The 22,278-nt window shown below is 42.7% G+C and overlaps 1 protein-coding gene across 1 annotated transcript in view; it reads left to right on the forward strand.

Moving 5' to 3' along the window:
* HERC1 (HECT and RLD domain containing E3 ubiquitin protein ligase family member 1) overlaps positions 1–22,278 on the forward strand; it is a 172,628-nt gene that overhangs the window by 106,210 nt on the left and 44,140 nt on the right. Inside the window, exons 35-47 of the mRNA XM_060175709.1 lie at positions 395–571; positions 861–1,100; positions 1,568–1,651; positions 3,631–4,151; positions 6,892–7,670; positions 9,513–9,711; positions 13,561–13,721; positions 14,783–14,899; positions 15,109–15,340; positions 17,632–17,756; positions 19,099–19,319; positions 20,612–20,880; positions 21,810–21,862. Coding sequence (XP_060031692.1) covers positions 395–571; positions 861–1,100; positions 1,568–1,651; positions 3,631–4,151; positions 6,892–7,670; positions 9,513–9,711; positions 13,561–13,721; positions 14,783–14,899; positions 15,109–15,340; positions 17,632–17,756; positions 19,099–19,319; positions 20,612–20,880; positions 21,810–21,862 — 3,178 coding nt within the window. The remainder of the gene's footprint in view (positions 1–394; positions 572–860; positions 1,101–1,567; positions 1,652–3,630; positions 4,152–6,891; positions 7,671–9,512; positions 9,712–13,560; positions 13,722–14,782; positions 14,900–15,108; positions 15,341–17,631; positions 17,757–19,098; positions 19,320–20,611; positions 20,881–21,809; positions 21,863–22,278) is intronic.

Raw genomic sequence — 22,278 nt, forward strand, 5'->3', positions numbered from 1 at the left:
TCATTACTTTAAATCACTAAACTCCACTGCACCTCCATGCTATGGTTCGTGCTATATACTGAACCAGCTGCTTCTCTCCTGTGATCAGCTGCTTGATGCCGTCTCATAATTCAGCAGCCATCTGTTTGCCTTTTCCTTCCCAAGCATGGTTGGATACTTGTACTTTTACTTGTACTTTTCTGTAATACCTCCTTGTGCCATTCTGTCATGTCCAGGACTGTTTTTACTCATTTGTTTTCTGTCCCCTACTTGATGATTAGCTCCTGTGGATAGCGACCATGATCTATCTCTTACTGTGTCCCCATTGTCATCACAGTCACTGGCATATAGGAGAGAATCAAACCAGGGATTCTTGATTACTCCAAAATGCTGACCCATCTTCCCTTTCTGGTAGAAGCAAGGAGAGTTGGAGGAAGAAGATGAAAATCTTCCTATACAAGAGGTATCCTTTGACCCAGAGAAAGCCCAGTGTTGCCTAGTGGAGAATGGACAGATTTTAACTCATGGCAGTGGAGGAAAAGGATATGGATTGGCATCAACTGGAGTCACTTCTGGCTGCTATCAGTGGAAGGTATGTAGGACTCCAAGGAGTTTTTAGCATCTTGTCTTAAAAGTGTGCTCCCGGGGGTCGGGAGGTGGCGCAGTGGGTTAAGCGCATGTGGCGCAAAGCGCAGGGACCGGCTTAAGGATCCCGGTTCGAGCCCCCGGCTCCCCACCTGCAGGGGAGTCGCTTCACAGGTAGTGAAGCAGGTCTGCAGGTGTCTATCTTTCTCTCCCCTTCTCCAGGATCGGTTTATGCAAGTCATAGCATATAAGCAGATGTTTTTGAATATGAATGAATATTACCACTTCCATTTCAGTTTTACATTGTGAAGGAAAACAGAGGTAATGAAGGCACATGCGTTGGGGTTTCCCGATGGCCAGTCCATGACTTTAACCACCGCACTACCTCGGATATGTGGCTCTATCGGGCCTACAGTGGCAACCTCTACCACAATGGAGAGCAGACCCTGACGCTCTCCAGCTTTACTCAAGGAGATTTCATTACCTGCGTGTTAGACATGGAAGCCAGAACCATTTCTTTTGGGAAGAACGGAGAGGTACTGAAACTCACAAGCATTGATACATACAAACACACATATATACATATGTATATATATATACATACAAACACACATATATACATATGTATATATGTATATATACATATATATATGTATATATATATGTACATACATATATATATATAGTTAGCTCAATTATTTGAAGTGCTATCTATCTAGTTTATAGGTTAGCCACTCTTCTCTATTTTTTGTCTAATGCCTTTGGGTTTTATATTTATTTATTAGCACTAAGCAAGCAACAGAAAAATCCCAATAAGAAATAGATGATCAAACTAGGATCATTTGTTCTATGTGGAATTCCCTTGGCTAATAAGGTTAATTGAGTTTTGGCTGTAACGATTTTTGTTCTTTCTTAAACACACTTTGAATTTTAATGCCCTTGGGTATTATCAGTCTTTTAAAATCTGTTTTCTTTTTCTTTCATCACCACTGCCACACCACAGGAACCCAAGTTAGCTTTTGAAGATGTTGACGCGTCAGAGTTGTACCCGTGTGTCATGTTCTATAGTAGCAATCCAGGCGAAAAGGTAATGAGACCTCAGCCCTTCCAGCTTCTGTGGACAGGACATTGGCCTTTTCTTTGTTTTAAAGATTTTATTTATTAATGAGAAAGATAGGAAGAGAGAGAAAGAACCAGACAATACTCTGGTACCAGGAGTTGCTGGGGATCAAACTCAGGATCTCATGGTTGAGAGTCCAATGCTTTATCCGCTGTACCACCTTTTTTGCAGTTGTCAGCAAATAGCTTTCCTATTCTTTATCCCTTGGGGAGTATGGACCCAGGGTCATTATGGGGTGCAGAAGGTGGAAGGTCTGATTCTGTAATTGCTTCCCCACTGGATATAGGCATTGACAGGTTGATCCATACTCCCAGCCTGTCTCTGTCTCTCTGTCTCTGTCTCTGTCTCTCTCTCTCCTTAGTGGAGTGGGCTGTGGGGAAGCAGGGTTCCAGGACACATTGGTGGGGTCATCTGCCCAGGGAAGTCTGGTTGGCGGCATGGTAGCATCTGGAACCTGGTGGCTGAAAAAAGAGTTAACATACAAAGCCAAACAAATTGTTGACTAATCAGGAACCTAAAGGCTGGAATATTACAGATGAAGATTTGGGGTCTCTGTTTTGAAGATAGCTAGTAGGTCTATTTTAGTTATATTCCGAAGGGCCCATGACTACACTAGTTTTTTTCCTAAGCCTGACCTCTGATATGCAGGTGGACCCAAGTTATTGTCTGGGGAGATGATGTCATGGCTGGAAAAAGGGATAGAAAGCTGGATCAGGGAAGAGAGTAGTTCCCAAATATGGGAAAGGTGTATAAATATTGTTGACTATTTTTATTTTTTTTATGAGAAAGTGCATAACACTATTCCATTATATGTAGTGCTGGGCTTGCATAAAGGCTAAAAGCCATCAACTTTCAAGCTAGTTTTTACCATATAATATTTCTGTAAGTAAAGAGTGTAGACCTGGTAAGTCCTAACCATGAAAAGTCACCTTACATCCTATGCTTTTAAAAAGATATTTAAATAAGTGTCAAGGTGATTTAATTTCGGGCTAGCCATTTATGAGAGAAGGAAGCCTTCTCTAGAGTGGATAGGCAACTAACTGAAGTGGAGATGAACTCAGGAGGCAATCCAGTACCTTCTATCATCCCTTCCCTGATGCTGCTCTTGCTTCCACAAATAGACAGTGGTGGGCTCTACTTGGAGTGGCGACATCTGAGGGCCTTGAAGGAGTTCAGCTAGCCTCAATCAGTTTGTTCTACCCAGAAACATTTTCTGATAAGTTTCAGGATCTGGTGAAAACAAAAGTAGTCGTAGTTAACTTTTAAAAAAAGCACACTGTGTATCTGGTTACTAATAAATAATTTGTGTGCATAGTTTACCCTTTGTAACCAGGGGGAATGGATACTATTATTAGTGTTATTTTTTTTTTCTGTAAGAAAGTTGAGGTTTAGAAAGATTGAGTGGTTTCCCAAAATTATCTATCAGAGCTAAGATATGAACCAAGTCTTGTTCCTCTTTTAATCTCTGTGGCTTGTCTAAAGTGTTCCCAGACTGGGAACATCTCAGTTGTCCAGAGTTAAGATCTCATCTTTGTGATTCTAAACGGTACAGGGTAGCCCCAGAACTCATTATAATGGTGTCTTGAAAATGAGAATGAACAGCTCTTTATGATCTTTTTTGCTGGAGTAGGCATGGGTGTAGGAGAAGAGGGACTGAACCGAGTTAGTCACATACACCTTGGTCTCTATCCATCCTTCACGTGTCTGCACTGCTTTTGGTACTCAGCCTGCAGGAAGTTCAAAGGGCAGGCCCGCTCATTCCCAAGGACCATACTGCCACTGACTCCAGTAAACCTGTGATAGTTTCTCACTCCTTATTGGACACAGTAGACATGTGTTAGGAGAGCAAGTACTAGCTCAGCATTGGATTCCATGCGCTGGAGTTTATGTGACTAGAAGTTTAGAACTATTAATGTCACCCATTGCCACTCTCTTTTCACACATAGGTGAAGATTTGTGACATGCAAATGCGGGGAACACCTCGAGACCTACTGCCAGGAGACCCCATTTGTAGCCCTGTAGCAACAGTGTTGGCGGAGGCCACTATCCAGCTAATCCGCATCCTTCACCGAACAGACCGTTGGACTTACTGCATTAACAAAAAAATGATGGAAAGGCTACACAAAATCAAGCTGTGTGCTAAAGAATCAGGTCAGAAGCTCAAGAAAAGCCGCTCGGTTCAAAGCCGAGAGGAAAATGAAATGAGAGAGGAGAAGGAGAGCAAAGAGGAAGAGAAAGGTAAACACAGCAGGCACGGCCTTGCTGACCTGTCAGAGCCACAGCTGAGAACCCTTTGCACAGAGGTGTGGCCGGTGCTGGCAGTGATAGGAGGAGTTGATGCCGGTCTCAGAGTTGGTGGTCGCTGCGTTCACAAGCAAACAGGACGCCATGCTACGCTGCTGGGAGTGGTCAAAGAGGGTAGCACGTCTGCCAAGGTCCAGTGGGATGAAGCAGAAATTACCATCAGGTATGATGCGTTAAGACATTTAGCAAATGAATGTTTCATGGTGACATGGGCCTTGTCCTGTGGACAGTGAGGAAGCAGATTTACTAACTTTCCCAGACATTTGTGTATGAGTGCTTTGCTTTTATAAAGTGATATTTCCTAAGCCTGTTTCCCTTGCAGTATTAATGATGTGTGAAACTTATGTTGTTTTGTGAAGGAATGATAAGCCCAATGGTTTTGTTTTAACTGGGATCCTTCTTTCTGATTTGCATTTGGCTTCTTGCTTGTTGATCATTTCCAATATATACCAGAATAGAAAGAAAGAAAGAAAAAAAAAAAGCCAGCCAACAGATCCATCAGCATATTTTGTGTAGGAGAGCTTTGAGTGGGGACAGCACCGTTTGTATAGCCAAAATTAGGTTTTGGATTCCCTGTGAATTTTTTTTCTTTTTTTTAGTATTGCTTTGTCTGTTTTTGTTTTTGTTTTCCATATATTTCTGTTGCTTTAGTGTGGAACATTTTGGATAGAGGTAAATATGATACCTACTCACTAAATCTGTCTACTTAAAAACATTCAGAAATGTTTGCCATCAACCAAGATTTGTGTATAGTAGAAACTCCATATATCTGAAAGGAAATATGTGTCAAATACCCATGTTGATAAGAAGACTCAATTAGGGAGTCGGGTGGTGGCACAGCGGGTTAAGTGCACGTGTTGCAAAGTGCAAGAACCGGCTTAAGGATCCCGGTTCGAGCCACCAGCTCCCCACTTGCAGGGGAATCGCTTCACAGGCAGTGAAGCAGGTCTGCAGTTTGTCTGTCTTTCTCTCCCCCCTCTCTGTCTTCCCTATCTCTCTCCAATTTTCTCTGTCCTATCCAACAACAACGAAATCAATAACCACAACAATGTGAAACAACAAGGGCAACAAAAAGGAAAAATAAATAAATACAAAAAATAAAAAATAAAAAAAAAAGAAGACTCAATTAGGGGGGTGGGCAGTAGCGCAGGGGGTTAAGCATACATGTCAAGAAGCACAAGGACCGGAGCAAGGATCCCAGTTTGAGCCACCAGCTCCCCCTGCATGGGGTCACTTCACAAATGGTGAGGCAGGTGTCTATCTTTCTCTCCCCCTGTCTGTCTTCCCCATCTCTCTCGATTTCTCTCTGTCCTATCCAACAGTGACAGCAATAACAACAAAAATAATAACAACAAAAGGGAAAAATAGTCTCTAGGAGCAGTGAATTCATGGTGCAGGCCCCAAGCCCAGCAATAACCCTGGAGGCAAAAAAAAAAAAGACTCAATTAACCGCTACATAACTGTATTAGTGCTAACATGATAGAAGACTTTAATTTTTTTACCGGAGCACTGTCCAGCTCTGGTTTGTGGTGGTGTGGAGTATTGAACCAAGGATTTTGTAACATCAGACATGAGAATCTCTTTGCATAACCACTATGCTATCTTCCTTACCCAGGACAAAATTTAAATAGTGGTTCCTAGGTTCTCCTAAAGGCAGTACTCTGTTTACTATATATAGATATAGATATAGATATATGTAATTATGTATCTTCTCTCTCTCCACTAGGCTGAGAAACAAACCAAGAAGGCATATTTTTTTATTCATGACCTTGTTTCAGAAAGGGTTTATAATTCTTACTAGCGAGTACAATTAAGCAGAATAAGTTAGTAATCTACTTTAAAACAACTGGAAATGAAATCAAGGGAGAGAAGATTTAGAATGCTGGGGTAGAACTAGACTCATTACTATGATGGCATCTTGAGGATAAATTAAAACTCTAAATTGGAGCACTTAGGTTAGCACAGCAAATGCTTGTCATTGAACTTCGCATATTTGCTAATGATTTCTCATATTTCCTGTAACAATTCCTAATTTAGTATTATTTTGACACATTTAGGAACTCTGTGACTGTATTTTTGCTTAAGTGTTAAATTAGGAGCATTAATTGAAGTTTGCAGACTGATTTTTTTTTTTTGAGAAATAACATTTTCTCTGATACAGATTCCAACTGGCCAACACCCACATAACGAACTAAATTGAATATACAAACTTTCCAAGATGCTTACATCAGGACTGTTCTTACATCAGGACTGTTCTTACAGACACTCACTCTGCCACACCAGTTTGTTTAGGTACATCGGTGACTGGGTGTGTGCGTGGGGAGCAGTGTTGCCACCAGGGTTCTTGCTGGGGCTTGGTGTTGGCACTAAGAATCCATGGCTCCTGGAGGCCATCCCCTGCCCTTTTCCTTCTTCTTTTGATTATATTCAATAAGACAGAGAGAAATTGAAAAGGAAAGGGAAGAGAGAGGGAGGGAGAAAGACAGACACCTGCAGACCTGCTTCAGTGCTCATTAAGCTCTCCTCCTGCAGGTGGGGAGTCAAGGCTCAAGCCCAACAACTGCTTTCCTTGGTGGCAGGGATTAAAGGCTGCTGATAGAGATCAGTTCTTACCACTAGTCTCTTTACAGAAATTTTGCCGATTCCTAGCTGACATTCTGCCGTGTGGATGTAATTTGAAAGTACATGCACGTCTCATTGCTTCTGCATGTAACATCCCCTCTCTCCACTTTCTCATGATAATAGACTCCTAGTTCTCTGTTTGTAATGACTTCTGTAGTTGGTGTAAGTTGCTTTCTGTACTGTGTACATGATGTATCTTATTTTGTCTACATTATGTTCTGTACCTTCCTCTTGTCTATCCCTCACTTGCTTCTTCCTGTGTCATTCTGATCTTATTAAAGCTTCCCAACTTTTTGGTCGCCTAGTGATACTCCACTGTATAATCTGGAACCCTGTGACCCACTGCCGTTTGACGTGGCACGATTCCGAGGCCTGACAGCTTCTGTGCTGCTGGACCTCACCTATCTGACTGGCGTTCATGAAGACATGGGCAAGCAGAGCACCAAAAGGCACGAAAAGAAACACCGGCATGAGTCCGAGGAGAAAGGGGACATTGAGCAGAAAACTGAGAGTGACTCCGCGTTAGATGTACGAGCAGGTCTGATAACATCTGAGGATGCCAAAAACCAGGGGGCCTCAAGCTCCAAATCGGAAAGCGAAATAGCTTCCTTCTCCTTAGATCCAACACTGCCAGGGGCAGAAACCCAGCATCAAACAACAGAGGGGAAAAGGAAAAATCATGAACACACGCCCAAAAACCACGACATAGCCCAGTCCGAAGTCAGAGCCGTCCAGCTGTCCTATCTCTACCTCGGTGCTACGAAATCACTTAGTGCCCTTCTGGGCTGCAGCAAATACGCCGAGCTCTTGCTGATACCAAAAGTCCTGGCCGAGAACGGCCACAACTCGGACTGTGCAAGCTCCCCCGTCGTCCACGAAGACGTGGAGATGCGCGCGGCCCTCCAGTTCCTGATGCGGCACATGGTGAGGCGGGCCGTCACGCGGTCGCCCATCAAGAGGGCCTTGGGCCTGGCTGATCTGGAACGAGCCCAAGCCATGATTTACAAACTCGTGGTCCATGGGCTCCTGGAAGACCAGTTTGGGGGCAAGATCAAGCAAGGTATGTAGCCTTGTACTTACTTTCTTCTTACTGGCTTTTGTGCTGTTGACATCATTGGTAGCGGCCAGCAGTGATGTATTCTTCAAACAGCCAAAGCAGTTTTCAAGCGGTTTTGCCTTTGGAAGTCAGATAGTTCTTTCTTCTGTTTCTTGCATTTTTTTTTTTAATCTGTATTTATTTTGAACAGAGACAGAGAGAAATTGTGAGGTGAGGGGGATATAGTGCGGAAGAGACAGACACCTGCAACCCTGTTTCACCACTCGTGAAGCTTTCTGCCTGCAGGTGGGGACCAGGGGCTTGAACCCAGATCCTTGCACACTGTAATGTGTGTGCTTAACCAGGTACACCACTGCCTGGCCCCCGTTTCTTTCATTTTAACATTTATCACCTGCCTACCTGCAGTTTTCATTTTAAGCTATGTAAGCATTAGCGCTTAATTATTACGTTTTATAAAAATGAAATGTAACTCATGGCACAAAAGCTACTCACGGGGGCTGGGCAGTAGCGCAGCAGGTTAAGCGCATGTGCTGCAAAGCGCAAAGACCGGCGTAAGGGTCCCAATTCGAGCCCCTGGCTCCCCACCTGCAGGGAGGTCGCTTCGCAAGCGGTGAAGCAGGTTTCTATCTTTATCTCCCCTCTGTCTTCCCCTCTCTCGATTTCTCTCTGTCCTGTCCAGCAACAACAACAGCTATAACAACAATAACAACCACAACAAGATGGGAAAAATAGCCTCCAGGAGCAGTGGATTCATAGTGCTTGCACCGTGCCCCAGTGATAACCCTGGAGGCAAATAAATAAATTAAACTAACTACTCACCTGATAACTTCTCAGAGACAGTTCTAGGTCTACTATTTTCATAGATTATAAGTGTATTTTTCAAAGCAACTTTGTTTTATGTTTTTCCTCACCTTTGGGAACGTGAGAAAGTCTGAGATGTCACTGAGACTCATTCAGTAAGCGTGCATTGCGTGACAGCTGTAGACCAGACACTCTTCTAGGTTCAGTGAGTTTAGTAGTGAACAAAATAAGTCCCTTGCCTTCATGAACTTCACTTTTTTTTCTCCCTTCCTTTTACTTGCCAGGGGGAAGCTTCATGAGTGGTGAAGCAGACTGCAGACTATGGCACTCAATCTCTCTGCCTTCTCTCCCACTCTCTTCCCCTCTCTTGTCCGCTTTCTCTCTGTTACTATCATCATAGGAAGTAAAAAAAAAGGGGGGTGGGGGGGTGACTGGAATAGTGGATTCCTTGTGTAGGCATAGAGCCCCGTTGATGACCCTGGTGGCAAAAACAAGTGGAAGGGAAGGGAAGGGAGGGAAGGGAGGGAGAGGGAGGAAAAGAAACGGAGGAGGGAAGGCTTCTCTGCAATCTTTTACAGGAGTCAGTACTCATGAGAATATATTTAGAAACCTATCACATTAAAGATGAACACTTTTTCTGTTCCCATGCCACTTTTGATAAAGCAAATTCTTGGGCCCAGTTCAGTGCACACTTTACAGTGCACAAGGACCCGGGTTCAAGCCCCCATTCCCCACCTGCAGGCGGAAAGCCTCACAAGTGGTAAAGCAGTGCTGGAGGTGTCTTTAAATCACTCTTTCTCTCTATCCCTCCATCCTTTTAATTTCTCTCTGTTCTGGATTATCCAATAAATAATACTACTATTAATAATAATGAAAATATATTGGAAAAGCAAATTCTGTTTTACATGAGAGAGACAGAACATTACTTGGGCATACACAGTGCTGGGGATGGAGCTGGAACTCGTGCTTCGAAGTCTGGAATTCTCCTTCCACTCTGCAGAATGAACGGCACTGTTAACACTCGAGCCTTTGCTTATTTTCCAGAGGTTGATCAACAAGCTGAAGAAAGTGACCAGGCCCAGCAGGCACAGACACCTGTTACCACCAGCCCGTCGGCATCTAGCACGACTTCCTTCATGAGCAGCTCCTTGGAGGACACCACGACTGCCACCACTCCTGTCACAGACACAGAAACAGTGCCTGCATCTGAGTCTCCAGGAGTGATGCCACTCAGTCTTCTCAGGTAAGGAAGATGACGTCTCGTGTTTGCGTATGAGTACAGAATGGTTGTCCTGTGAGGTATGTACCCAAGTACATCAAGGCTTAGCAGCAGCAGAAGAGACCCACACTGTCCCAAGATTCAAACTCATCTTACTGATGTTGGGAACATCCTTCAGGTGTTTGATACCTTATCCAGTTCGAGTGGTCCCAGGTCTAGTCAACAGTGCTGTGGACCAGCAGGCTTCCAGTGTGACCTCTTAAAATGATCTTTTGCTTTTGACTAACTTTTGAATATTTTTCTTCTCCTCAGACAGTAGTTATTTGTGGAAAGAGAGCCTGAAAATGATATATACTTAAAGTAAATAATAACACACAACTGTTGGTAAGGAAAACAAAAATAACTATGAAAAAGAAAAAGGAAAGCATTGGCCAACGAGGGGGGAAGAAGGTAGAATTCTCAAAATCATTTCCCCTACCCTCTCTGTCTTCTCAATTATATAGATTTCTTCCTCTTGTCTAAAATATAACTTGAGGTTCTCACATGAAAGAAAATAATCAGGCAGTGTTTCTTCCAGTAGATAGTCATCTATAGTAGACATCGATGCTCAAACTGTAATCAATATCCATAGATATTCGAACTACAGTAAGCACCAATAGATATTCAGGCTAGAATTTCTTTGTCACCACCAATATTTCTTTTTCTTTTTTTGGCCATCATCTTTTTATTATTATTATTTTTTATTTTTATAAAAAGGAAACATTGACAAAACCATAGGATAAGAGGGGTCCAACTTCACACAATTCCCACCACAGAACTCTGTATCCCATCCCCTCCCCTGATAGCTTCCCTATTCTTTAACACTCTGGGAGTATGGACCCAGGGTCATTGTGGGCTGCAGAAGGTGGACGGTCTGGCTTCTGTAATTGCTTCCCCACTGAACATGGGCATTGACAGGTCGATCCATACTCCCAGCCTCTCTCTCTCTTTCCCTAGTGGTGAAGGGCTCTGGGGAAGCGGGACTCCAGGACACATTGGTGGGGTTGTCTGTCCAGGGAAGTCTGGTCAGCATCATGCTAGCATCTGGAACCTGGTGGCTGACAAGAGAGTTAACATACAAAGCCAAACAAACTACTCCATGCTACACCTGAGGAAGATGGGTCGATATTGGGGCAGCATGGAATGTTCCTACTCATGACCACAGAATGTGAGCTCAGATTTAGAGGGATGCAGAGGTCACATAGGCTCCTAAGCTGATTATGGGCCCCAGATCACATCAAATCGATGGGGTTTACAGTCAACAATATTTATACCCCTTTCCCATATTAGGGAACTACTCTTTTCCCTGATCCAGCTTTCTGCTCCTTTTTCCAGCCATGACATCATCTCCCCAGACGGTAACTTGGACCCACCACCAATGTTAACATATAAAACTACAGTCTTCTTTTTTTTTTTTTTAAATAATATGGATATTAAGAGTTGGGTGTTAGTGCAGCAGGTTAAGTACAGATGGTGTGAAGCGCAAGGACCAGTGTAAGGATCCCAGCTCGAGCCCCTGGCTCCCCACCTGCAAGGGAGTCACTTCACAAGCGGTGAAGCAGGTCTGCAGGTGTCTGTCTTTCTCCTTCTCTGTCTTCCCCTCCTCGCTCCATTTCCTCTGTCCTATCCAACAATGACATCATCAGTAACTACAACAACAATGAAAAACAACAAAGGCAACAAAAGGGAAAATATATTTTTTAAATTTTAAATAATATAGATATTAACTAGTTCCCTCTCTCTCTGCTTAGTTACAATCCTATTTTGAATGTTAGAACCTCAAGAAAGAACCCACCAACATAAAAGAATTTTCTTTTTGGAATTATTTATCTTTAATTATTTCTAATTTTTAGAGTATGGCTTGTGATACTATTTTAATAGGTTCACAAATTCCAAATACCATTTACATTTCTGCTTCAGTTTGCCAGATGTATGCACACAATGAAAATCTATTGAGAAGATCTTGAGGGAGGGACTGTTGTGTGAGCTTACATGAAGCAAAGTGAAACAGAATGGTTGGTCTCTTCTTTCTTATTCTGTCTACCGCTACCACCCACCCCTTCCCTTACTGGATGGTCATCATTATTCCCAGTATATACATATTAGTAGATCAACTTTTTAGACTACAGAAAAGAGATGGGCTATTATTGTAATGATTTTCACAGTAAAGTGTAGGCAAAAGCCACCTGGAGAGGCTTTGTAGATTCCGGCGCTGCACAGCCAGCTGCGCTCAGTAGCTCGGTGGAGTGCATATCTTGCATTGACTGGTTTCCCTGCGTGCACTCATCTTCGACTCACATGATGAGAATTTTATTTTTGTTATTTTGTTTTGGGCAAAAGAGCACACTGATCCTGGTAGCTACCGTTGCCTGGATCCCACATGTCTCCTGCCTGCCTGCCTGCCTGCCTGCCTGCCTCCCTCCTTCCTTCCTTCCCAGACTGCTTAAATTTTTCTCCATAAAGATTAATGGTGGAAAAGGACCTGTGTTGGCATGAGGATGTTTTACAAACACCAGTCACAGGGAGAGGAGAAATTGTACCCGTTTGTCAACAACTATGCTGCAATCCTTTAGCCACTATCCCGAGGCCCCCTCTAAATAACCTACCAAATCATTACCAAATAGAAATGTTCTGCTTTCTAATACTGAAGAAATTTATAGAAGAAAAGTTGTAGGAAGCCAAGGACTTGGGGGTTTACCCGCTCTGTTCCTGGCATTTTGCTGAACAAACAATATGGTTTAATTTTATGGTAAAGCATCCTAGGAGATAATGATTTTGTTACTTAATTATTTATCTGTTTATTTATTATGTGTCACTAGTTAATGGCACATTGGGAGTCGGGTGGTAGCGCAGCGGGTTAAGCACACATGGCGTGAAGCACAAGGACTGGCGTAAAGATCCTGGTTCGAGCCCCCGGCTCCCCACCTGTAGGGGAGTCGCTTCACAGGCGGTGAGGCAGGTCTGCAGGTGTCTATCTTTCTCTCCCCCTCTCTGTCTTCCCCTCCTCTCTCCATTTCTCTCTGTCCTATCCAACAACAACAATAATTATAACTACTACAACAATAAAAAACAAGGGTAACAAAAGGGAAAAGAAAGAAATAAAAAATATTTTAAAAAATTAATGGCACATGAGATTCTGAGAATTGAACTCAGGACCTCATGCTTGAGAGTCTTAATACTTTATACACTTTGTGCACCACCTCCCATTATTTTTAAACATTTATTTATTTGATAAGAACAGAGAGAAATTGGGCGGGGGGGGGGCTAGTGGTGGCGCACCTGGTTGAGCGCACATATTACAGTGCACAAGGACCTGGGTTCAAGCCCCCGGTCCCCACCTACAGGGAGAAAGCTTTGCGAGTGGTGAAGCAATGCTGCCGGTGTCTCTCTCTCTCTCTCCTTGTCTATCTCCTCCCCTCTTCTCAATTTCTGGCTGTCTCTGTCCAATAAATAAGTAAATAAAGATAATAAAAAATGAAAGAAAAAAAAAGAACAGAGAGAAATTGAGAGGGAAAGGGGACAGAGAGGGAGATACACACCTATAGTCCTGCTTCACTTCTTGCAAGTCTTTCCACTTAGAGGTGGGAATCAGGGGCTTGAACCTGGGTCCTTGTACATGGTAACATGTGCACTCAGCCTGGTGCACTACCACCTGCCTCCCCCTCCATAATGGCTTCCTTTGAATTTGGAATTTTTTCCCCCTCCCTTCGCCCCAGTTGACAGTAGCTAGCTTTGTGTACTTTTCCAGGTTGTATATTCTTCTACAAGAAGATTGTGCTGTGTGTACTATTATTCTCAAATAATACTCACATGCTGATTGTTGTTTCCTTAAAGGCAAATGTTCTCTAGTTACCCCACCACTACTGTACTTCCCACACGTCGAGCACAGACTCCGCCAATATCGTCATTGCCAACCTCGCCTTCTGATGAAGTGGGGAGGAGGCAGAGCTTAACCTCTCCCGATTCCCAGTCAGCACGGCCAGCCAACCGCACAGGTGTGTGTGTGCTGTCGTCTCTGCCGGGACCTCAGCCCTTGGCGTGCCCCTAGTGGGACTTGTGGGCATTAGGATTGTCTCTGTGGAAGGTGCAACAGTGATTCAAGTGAAGGACTTAACTGCCTCATCAAATTGAGTTCTGTTTGGAAGCTGCAGGTGTATTAACACATTTGGAGAGAGGTACCAGAGGCATCTTTAGTCTGTGGTTTCTCTAAACACTGCTTTTGTTGCAACCCATGCATGGTGATGAAGCTGTTTTCTTATTATTCCATCCAGTTCAGAGTACTTTCTAATTTACCATTACATCTTTTTTGACATATGCGTTATTGATTTCACTGTCACCTCAGAACATATCTTGTATGATTTGAACCCTTCAACATTGGTTAAGATGTACTTTGTGACTCAAATGTGGTATGTTCTTAGAAATATTTCGTGGACACTTGGAAGAACCTGTATTGTGCTATTGTTGACTGGAAAACATCTCTAAAAATTTTTCCTTCAGGTGTATTTTGTATCTGTAGGTTTATTTTTATGAGGAAAACTTTAAAGCCTTAACAAATTTAAACACATTTATACATTTAGTGAATTTTTCAAAATATCAAATATGCTTATAGTAATTGAGTAAACTTGCAATGAGTGAAAAGGAATTAGAGAAACAACTTCCTAGGGGCTAGGCAGTGATGCAGTCCGTTGAGCTCATGTGTTACAATGCACAAGGACACAGGTTCAAGCCTCCAGTCCTCAACTACAGGGGAAAGCTTTACAAGCAGTGAATCTAGGCTGCAGGTCTTCCCCCTCCCCCCCCGCCTTCACTCACTCTCTCTTTCTCTCTACCCCCCTTCCTCTCGGTTTTTTCTTTGTGTCTATCCTATAAATAAATAGATAAAATATTTTTAAAAATAACTAAAATCTGTTTTAAAAAACAACTTCTTGTATTGTGACTATTAGAAATACTATGAATTCTTAATAGTAAAGTACAGATACAGAACTTACTGTAAAGACATGTCTAACTCTTGGTGTGCTTGAGTCTTAGGCCTTTACTTCTCTTTCTTTTGCCACAGCCTTGTCAGACCCAAGCAGTCGACTTTCAACTTCTCCTCCGCCTCCAGCAATTGCAGTCCCCTTGCTCGAGATGGGCTTCTCTCTCCGGCAGATTGCCAAGGCCATGGAAGCCACAGGTTGGGTGGATTTTTATGTAGATTAAAATATGTATAGCCTGGTTTTATTAATAGCTGTAGATATATATGTATGAGACTGTAACGTTTCATAAGATTTATACGGTAAGATTTACTTAACAGCATCTTAGCAGAGACTCTGACTGACAGCATGACTGGCTCATTATTTTGCTCAGTAATAAGCCCACTCCTCTCCACCCTTCCCCATTCAGGGGCTCGTGGGGAGGCTGATGCCCAGAACATCACCGTCCTTGCCATGTGGATGATAGAGCACCCTGGGCACGAGGACGAGGAGGAGCCGCAGCCAGGCGGCGCAGCGGACTCGCGGCATGGGGCCGCGGGGCTAGGCGGCAGTGGGAAGTCGAATGACCCCTGCTACCTGCAGTCCCCAGGAGACATCCCCTCAGCAGATGCTACTGAAATGGAGGAGGGCTTCAGTGAAAGGTGACATTCCCGTTTCTGTTCAGGTGTCATAGCCCCCCACTTAGTTCCCTTACATCCATGGATGCTTCTAATAGTGTTAGACGTTGATAAGAGAAATACACAAATTAAATTAATAACTAATGCATATGAAATATATATGGGGAGTTTTGAGAGACAAACATTCCAATTGCTAGTTTGTTTTTATCTGTGAGGGGTATATATGACAAGTTTTGATTTGCATGGATGCTTTCAGGAAATGAAGGAAATTAATTTAAAATAATTTTGAGCTGGAAAAAGGAAACCAAGAAGTTTAAAAAGTGTGTTCTCAGGGCCAGGAAGATAGCACAGCAGTTATGCAGAAAAGACTTCCATGCCTGGGAGTCCAAGGTCTTGCTTCCTGTGCCTGGCTTTGCCACAAGCCAGAGCTGAGCAGGTTCTGGTTAAAAAACAGAATTTCAAGTTTCTCCTCAGATAAATATGCTGAAAAAAACAACTTTATATCATATGAGATATATAATAGAATGTTCACTTAAGTTTTTTATTACCTTTGTTTATTGACAGGGATAGCCAGAAATTGAAAGGAACGGGAAGATAGAGAGAGAGAGAGAGAGAGAGAGAGAGACACCTGCAACCCTGCTTTACCACTTGTGAAGCTTTCCTCCTGCAGGTGGGGACTGGGGGCTTGATCTCAGGTCCTTGCACACTGTGACGTGTGCTTAACCAGGTGTGCCACCACCCATTCCCCGAATATTCACTTTAATATTATAAATTTATTTAATGGATTTGGTAGAAATGACCATTTAAACTTGTATCTTAATATAAATTTATGTTTCATTAGTTTTTAATATCTGCTACAATACACCTTTTTTTTTAGTTTTATTTATTTATAAAATAAAAATATTGACAGGACCATAGGATAAGAGAAATACAATTCCACACAATTCCCACTGCCAGAGTTGCATATCCCATCCCCTCCCTTGAAAGTTTTCCTATTCTTTGTCCCTCTGGGACCCAGGATCATTATGGAGTGCAGAAGGTGGCTTCTGTAATTGCTTCTCCACTGAGCATGGGTGTTGGCAGGTCGATCCACACCCCCAGCCTGTTTCTGGCTGCCCCTAGAGGGGCAGGACACTGGAGAAGCGGGGTTTTAGGACACATTGGTAAGGTTGTCTACCCAAGGAAGTCAGGTTGGTGTAATGGTAGCATCTGCAACTTGGTGGCTGAAAAAGCATTAAAATAGAAAGCAGAACAAATTGTTTAACATCAGGAACCTAAGGGTAAGAATAAAATGAGATTTGGGGGTCTCCATTTTAGAGAAAGCTGGTAGGTCTATTTTAGGTATATTCTAAGGGGCCCATGACTTTACTGAGTTTTGCTTGAGCCCGACAGCTAACATGCAGGTAGACCAAAGGTATTGTCAGGGGAGATAGTTTCAGAGTTGGAAACAGGACTAGAAAGCTGGACCAAGGAAGAGAGTAGCTCCCAAATCTGGGAAAAGTGTAGAATTCGATTGCAGTGCCTAGCCTAAAATGAGATGTAATGAAATTTCCTACCTCTCTTCTTAAATGTATTCCCCCTCTAGCACTTTTTGAGTTCAAACTGTCATTCTTCCATTTTAGTTCATAAAGTCATATGTTTTCTAAGGCTTCTGTTTTATGTAAAATACAGTTCCTGCCCTCAAGCAGTACACCATTTTTAATAGAATTCGGACACGGTTTGAAACCCTTTACAAATACTGATTCATTTTACCTGGTTTTCACTACCATTTTACTTCTGAGGAAACTGATGCACAGAGGGATTATCATACACCCAGTGTCAGCATCGGGGTCAGAGTCTCAGACCTAGTCACTCCAGCTGCAGAGTTCTGAGTCCCCTGTGCCTGCTCCCCATTATACTGCCCAAGCACACCTGTTCTATAGAAACCTTGGAAGCTCTCTCCAGAAGATGGAGGAAGTGTGCTCTCTAAGGGGGTAAAGCAGACTTTCCAACAACTCAGTGAGTAATTTCACACTTGAAAATTGGATTTTCCTAGGCAAGTCATCTTCAAATTTTAAGTATTAAACAACCAGTAATTTACTAAACACCAGCGATCTCACTAAGCATCACCTCTTTGTTGGCAGAATTCCAAATGAAATTGAATGATTGGTTGCTCAGGGCAGTATGATATGTACATAATATAGGGGCTTCACCTGGGACAAAAGACATGGTGTAAATGTTTATTGTACACCTAGCTCAGTCTAGGTTAGCAAGCTTGCACCTGTGCGTTCTATTCTTAATGGTTTTAAGAATGTGTGTTGCTATCAAACTTGTAGCCCTGAGAATCTGGATCATGCTGAGAATGCAGCTTCTGGAAGTGGGCCACCAGCTAGGGGTCGCTCGGCTGTGACAAGAAGGCACAAGTTTGATCTAGCTGCTCGCACATTGCTAGCCAGGGCAGGTAAGTGCATGCTTGACAACATTCTCGTAGTGGAAGTATCATGTGCTCTGTTGGTATTTTAAGATAATTTAGAAAGGTGCCAAGCCCCATTAAAGAAGAGCTACACTAATGACACTAAATACTCCACGTTAATGAACATCTCTCTATTTGCGTATTGCTTTCTACATGTTACATGGTTGTTGTGCTTGAAATCACAGCACGCTTTGATAAGTTGGTTTCTTACCTTTCCTCTGGGCACAGAAGGCTATACCGGTCACCTACTGATACTGAAAAGTTTTGTGCGTGCTCTTTCTGCCCTCAAGTAACTTATAACTTAAAAAGTGAAGAGACATATTTAAATAATTAGGCATCAGTGCTGAACTGGAGACAACATAACAGCTGTGCAAAATAACTTTCATGCATAAAGCTCTGAGATCCCAAGTTCAATACCCTGAACTACTATAAGCCAGAGCTGAGCAGGGTTTGGGGGGGAGGGTGCGGACATGACTGGTGAGGAGGAGCTACAAAGGGCACTGTGCCAAGGAAGTAGACTCTGGTGGTCCTGTGGCACTCTAGGTAAACCCCTGCATAAGCAAAAATAAATTCCCTCTTCAAATCTGTAATTATGTCTAAGGTTATGTTCTGGGCATCTGAAGTATAAGTTATAGAGGACATGTTTTCCAAACCAGAAGCTAGGACACATGACTTGTCAAAACAGAATTTAGCCCTTGAACTATTTAATCATAGGAAGAAAGAAAAAAACAGTAGTCTCCTAGAAAGCATGGGCTATGCCTTTACCATATAATGAATGAGCCTGATTTCAAAGAGAATAAATTGTAGGGCCGAGAGATAGCTCACCTCACAGAGTGCACATGCCATGTGTGGAGCCCCCCAGCACCAGGCTGTACTCCACGAATGGTGGAGTGGTCACTCCCCCCCCACATACACCTTTTGTTTAAAATGGAAAGAGTGAAAAGCCGGCGTGAGAATGGTAAGGCCAGGCATACATAAGACCCCAGTGCCATCAAAATAGATAAGTAAATAAAGAAATAAAATCTATAATCTGAAAAGAGTAAGGTCAAATTCATTGGCTGTTTTTCCTTATACTAAGTAAGCATTATAAAGCATTTCACGTGGATTATCTTATTTAAACCTGTCCACAACCTTGAGACGTATGAATGTCATTACTACCCTTATTTCACAGAAGAAACACATGATAGATTCAGTTTCATGTTTATGATCTGGAGTCCAAAAGGTCAACTTCAGTATGTTCTCACCTACGTTTATGACAGTTAAGAACTAGCAAAATATACAGAATTACTTGATACATGAAAATAAAATGCCTTTTTTGTTTTGTTCTGAGCGGGGTTATACCGCTCTGTGCAGGCCCACAGGAATCAAAGTCGGAGAGAAGGAATATCTTTGCAACAAGACCCAGGGGCGTTGTATGACTTTAATTTAGATGAGGAATTGGAAATTGATCTTGATGATGAAGCGATGGAAGCTATGTTTGGACAAGACCTGACCAGTGACAATGATATTCTGGGAATGTGGATCCCAGAGGTACTGGATTGGCCTACCTGGGTGTGTGTGACTGCAGCGGGGGCTGCTCTGACTTCTCTTCCTGCCCTCCTGTTCATACAGCTTACTAACAATAGCTTTGCCTGGGGTTGTAATTCTAAAAAGTCTTACATCTTGTCCTAAAGTTGGGGGCTATAACACTTGAAGTTTCTTCGATAGCTACCAACTAATAAGAAAAAGTCTCTCTTGTCGCTTATTTCTCTGCGATTTTATTGCTTCTCTCCCTAGACCAGATGAACAGTGCCATATTGTGGTAATATCGATTCTGATACCAAAGATGTTACCAAACAAGTGTCAGGTCCCAGCAAATCTGCTGGGTATAGGAGATGGCTGCTGTGCTCACCCCCACATCTGGACATGTGCTCTGCTTCAGAGGTTCCGTTCAGTCACTGTAATTCCTCATTCTAGGAGCTAGACCCCACCCAGATCTTGTAAATATCCTTGTCAACCACATGGTGGTTTGTATATTTACATTGTTGACCATGTGCTTTTGTAGATGGGAGGGTGAAAATGCTAGGTGTAAGTCCAGTGGGAAAAGAGCATTTAGTAAACTAAGTCAGTAAGATAATGAATGCAGTGACTTTGTAGAAATTCAGAAAATAGGAATACATGCCATGACCAGGTGAAAAGTAGGTTTCAGGGCCAGGCAGCAGCACATCTGGTGGTTAAGCACTCACATTACAGTGCTCAAGGACACAGGTTCAAGTCCCCAGTCCCCACCTGCAAGGGGGAAAGCTTCACAAGTGGGGAAGCAGCGCTGCAGGTCTCTCTGTCTCTCTGCCTCTCTACCTCCCTCTCCTCTCTCAATTTCTCTCATTTCATTTATATGGATATTTTATCACTATCATTATATATTATTATTAGTGATTTGAAAAAAAATTTTTTTTAAATAGTTTTCAGTCTCACCTGGAACACCAAAAAAAAAAAAAAAGGGAAACAAAATAACCTCCAGGAGCAGTGGATTTGTAGTGCAGGCACCGAGCCCTATCTGGAGGCTCTGGAGGCAAAAAAAAAAAAGCATTCATTTTCAGCGGGGCATATTGTCATGTTTATTAACTCTTTTTTTCAGTAGGATAGTCAGTTCTTAACGCGGAGAATAAGGGGCGAAGAACAACTTAACGTTGTGCGGTCTGCATTCCAATTTGAAGGGAATGTGTTCATATATTTCACTGAACACCTTGCAGCTGCATCCAGCACATAGGAACCAAGTAGTTAAGTCAGCATCATAGTCAAGTTACCTGCTCTTGATCTCATGTAGACGGACTAATAATCTGACATGAAATCGTTTCGTGCAGCATGTTTGTGAGTCTGAAGACAGGGAAGAAGTGGTGGTGTGTGAGCTGTGTGAATGCAGCGTGGTCAGCTTCAATCAGCACATGAAGAGAAATCACCCTGGCTGTGGGCGCAGCGCCAACCGCCAGGGCTATCGCAGCAACGGCTCTTACGTGGATGGCTGGTTCGGCGGTGAATGTGGTAGTGGCAACCCCTACTACCTGCTGTGCGGCAGCTGCAGAGAGAAGTACTTAGCCCTGAAGACCAAATCCAAGACGACAAGTTCCGAAAGGTACTCTGCGATCATGGCGATGTCCAGGTCCTCCGAATGAAGAGCTCAGATATCGCTCGTTAAGATGTGGAGGTGTAGCTTTTTCACGCGAGGGGTTCTTTGAGCCTTTCCTAGAGTCACCTGATTGCTGAACTAGGGGCAGCAGGGATGGGGGCGATCTGTGAGCCGGTTGTGAGCCAGGACTCTTGTCTGAACCCTCAGGAGGCTTCTTTTTTTCTCGTGGTTATTTTTCACCATGTCTTGCGCATCTTAAGATCTTGATTGAAAGATAAACTTTAAATGAATTTCTAAGAAGGAAGTACTTCCTCTATCTGCTGTAGCCAGGAGGGATTTCACCCATATTGTCATCTATTAAAACCCTTAAGATTTTCTAAGATGGGGGCCAGGCTGTGGTGTGCACACACATTACTGTGCTCAGGAATCCAGGTTCATCCCCCGTCTCCACCTGAGGGGGGAGCTTCATGGATGGTGAAATGGTGCGGCAGGTTTGTGTCCCCTCTCTGCCTCCCTACGACTCTTCTCAATTTCTCGCTATATACATCCAGATTAATTTTTTAAAAATCTTTAAGGCAAAGCACTGTTGAGTTTTATTTTAATCTTTATACCCTAAATTACAGTTGTTTAATTCCCAAATAAACACCCTTTCATTGATCAAATCCTTGCAAGAGATTCTTGAGTAGCTTTTGACTGAAAAAAGTCTTTGTGGGTGACCTTGAAACCTCCCCAGTAACATGATAAAACTTATTAATTTTGTAAATATGCATGAGCCTACATGCCAGTAGTTTTTATTACATTAGTCCACAACATGAAACACACTTTTAAATTTTGTGTTGCTTTATTAATTATCTTTTAAAATATTCTAATGACTTACTTTGCAGTTTTGGACACTAACTTTGTATGAAACACAATGTTCTTCATGTTTGGTGCAGGTACAAGGGACAAGCTCCAGATCTAATTGGCAAGCAGGACAGTGTGTATGAAGGTAGTTGTTTCGATAGCTTTTTATATATGCCTTCTACTTAACATCTGTTGTTACTAAAATTTACCTTCTTGTGTGTGTGCTTATATTTCTGTTTGTGTTAACTTCTTTTTTGTGTTAAAAAGCTCAAGGCAGTTTGATAGCAGCAACCCTAGTTTTAAAAGTCAAAGCAGGAGGAACTGGATCCGATACTGGCTTTAACACAAAATGTTCATTTCTGTGTGGCATATATGTATTATTTTCAAAGTAGGAAAACCATATCGTACATTTTGAATATCCTGCCTTAGAAAAGTGGAAAAAAAAAAAGAATTAAACATCAACTTTCTGGAGCTCTTCTGCATATAACACGACTCATTCATTCCCTGACGATTCTGAACACAGTTCAGGAGTCTTTGTTGGCCCCATGAGAATACATTTTA

This window comes from Erinaceus europaeus, chromosome 16 (assembly GCF_950295315.1).
Source record: "Erinaceus europaeus chromosome 16, mEriEur2.1, whole genome shotgun sequence".
Lineage (NCBI taxonomy): Eukaryota > Metazoa > Chordata > Mammalia > Eulipotyphla > Erinaceidae > Erinaceus > Erinaceus europaeus.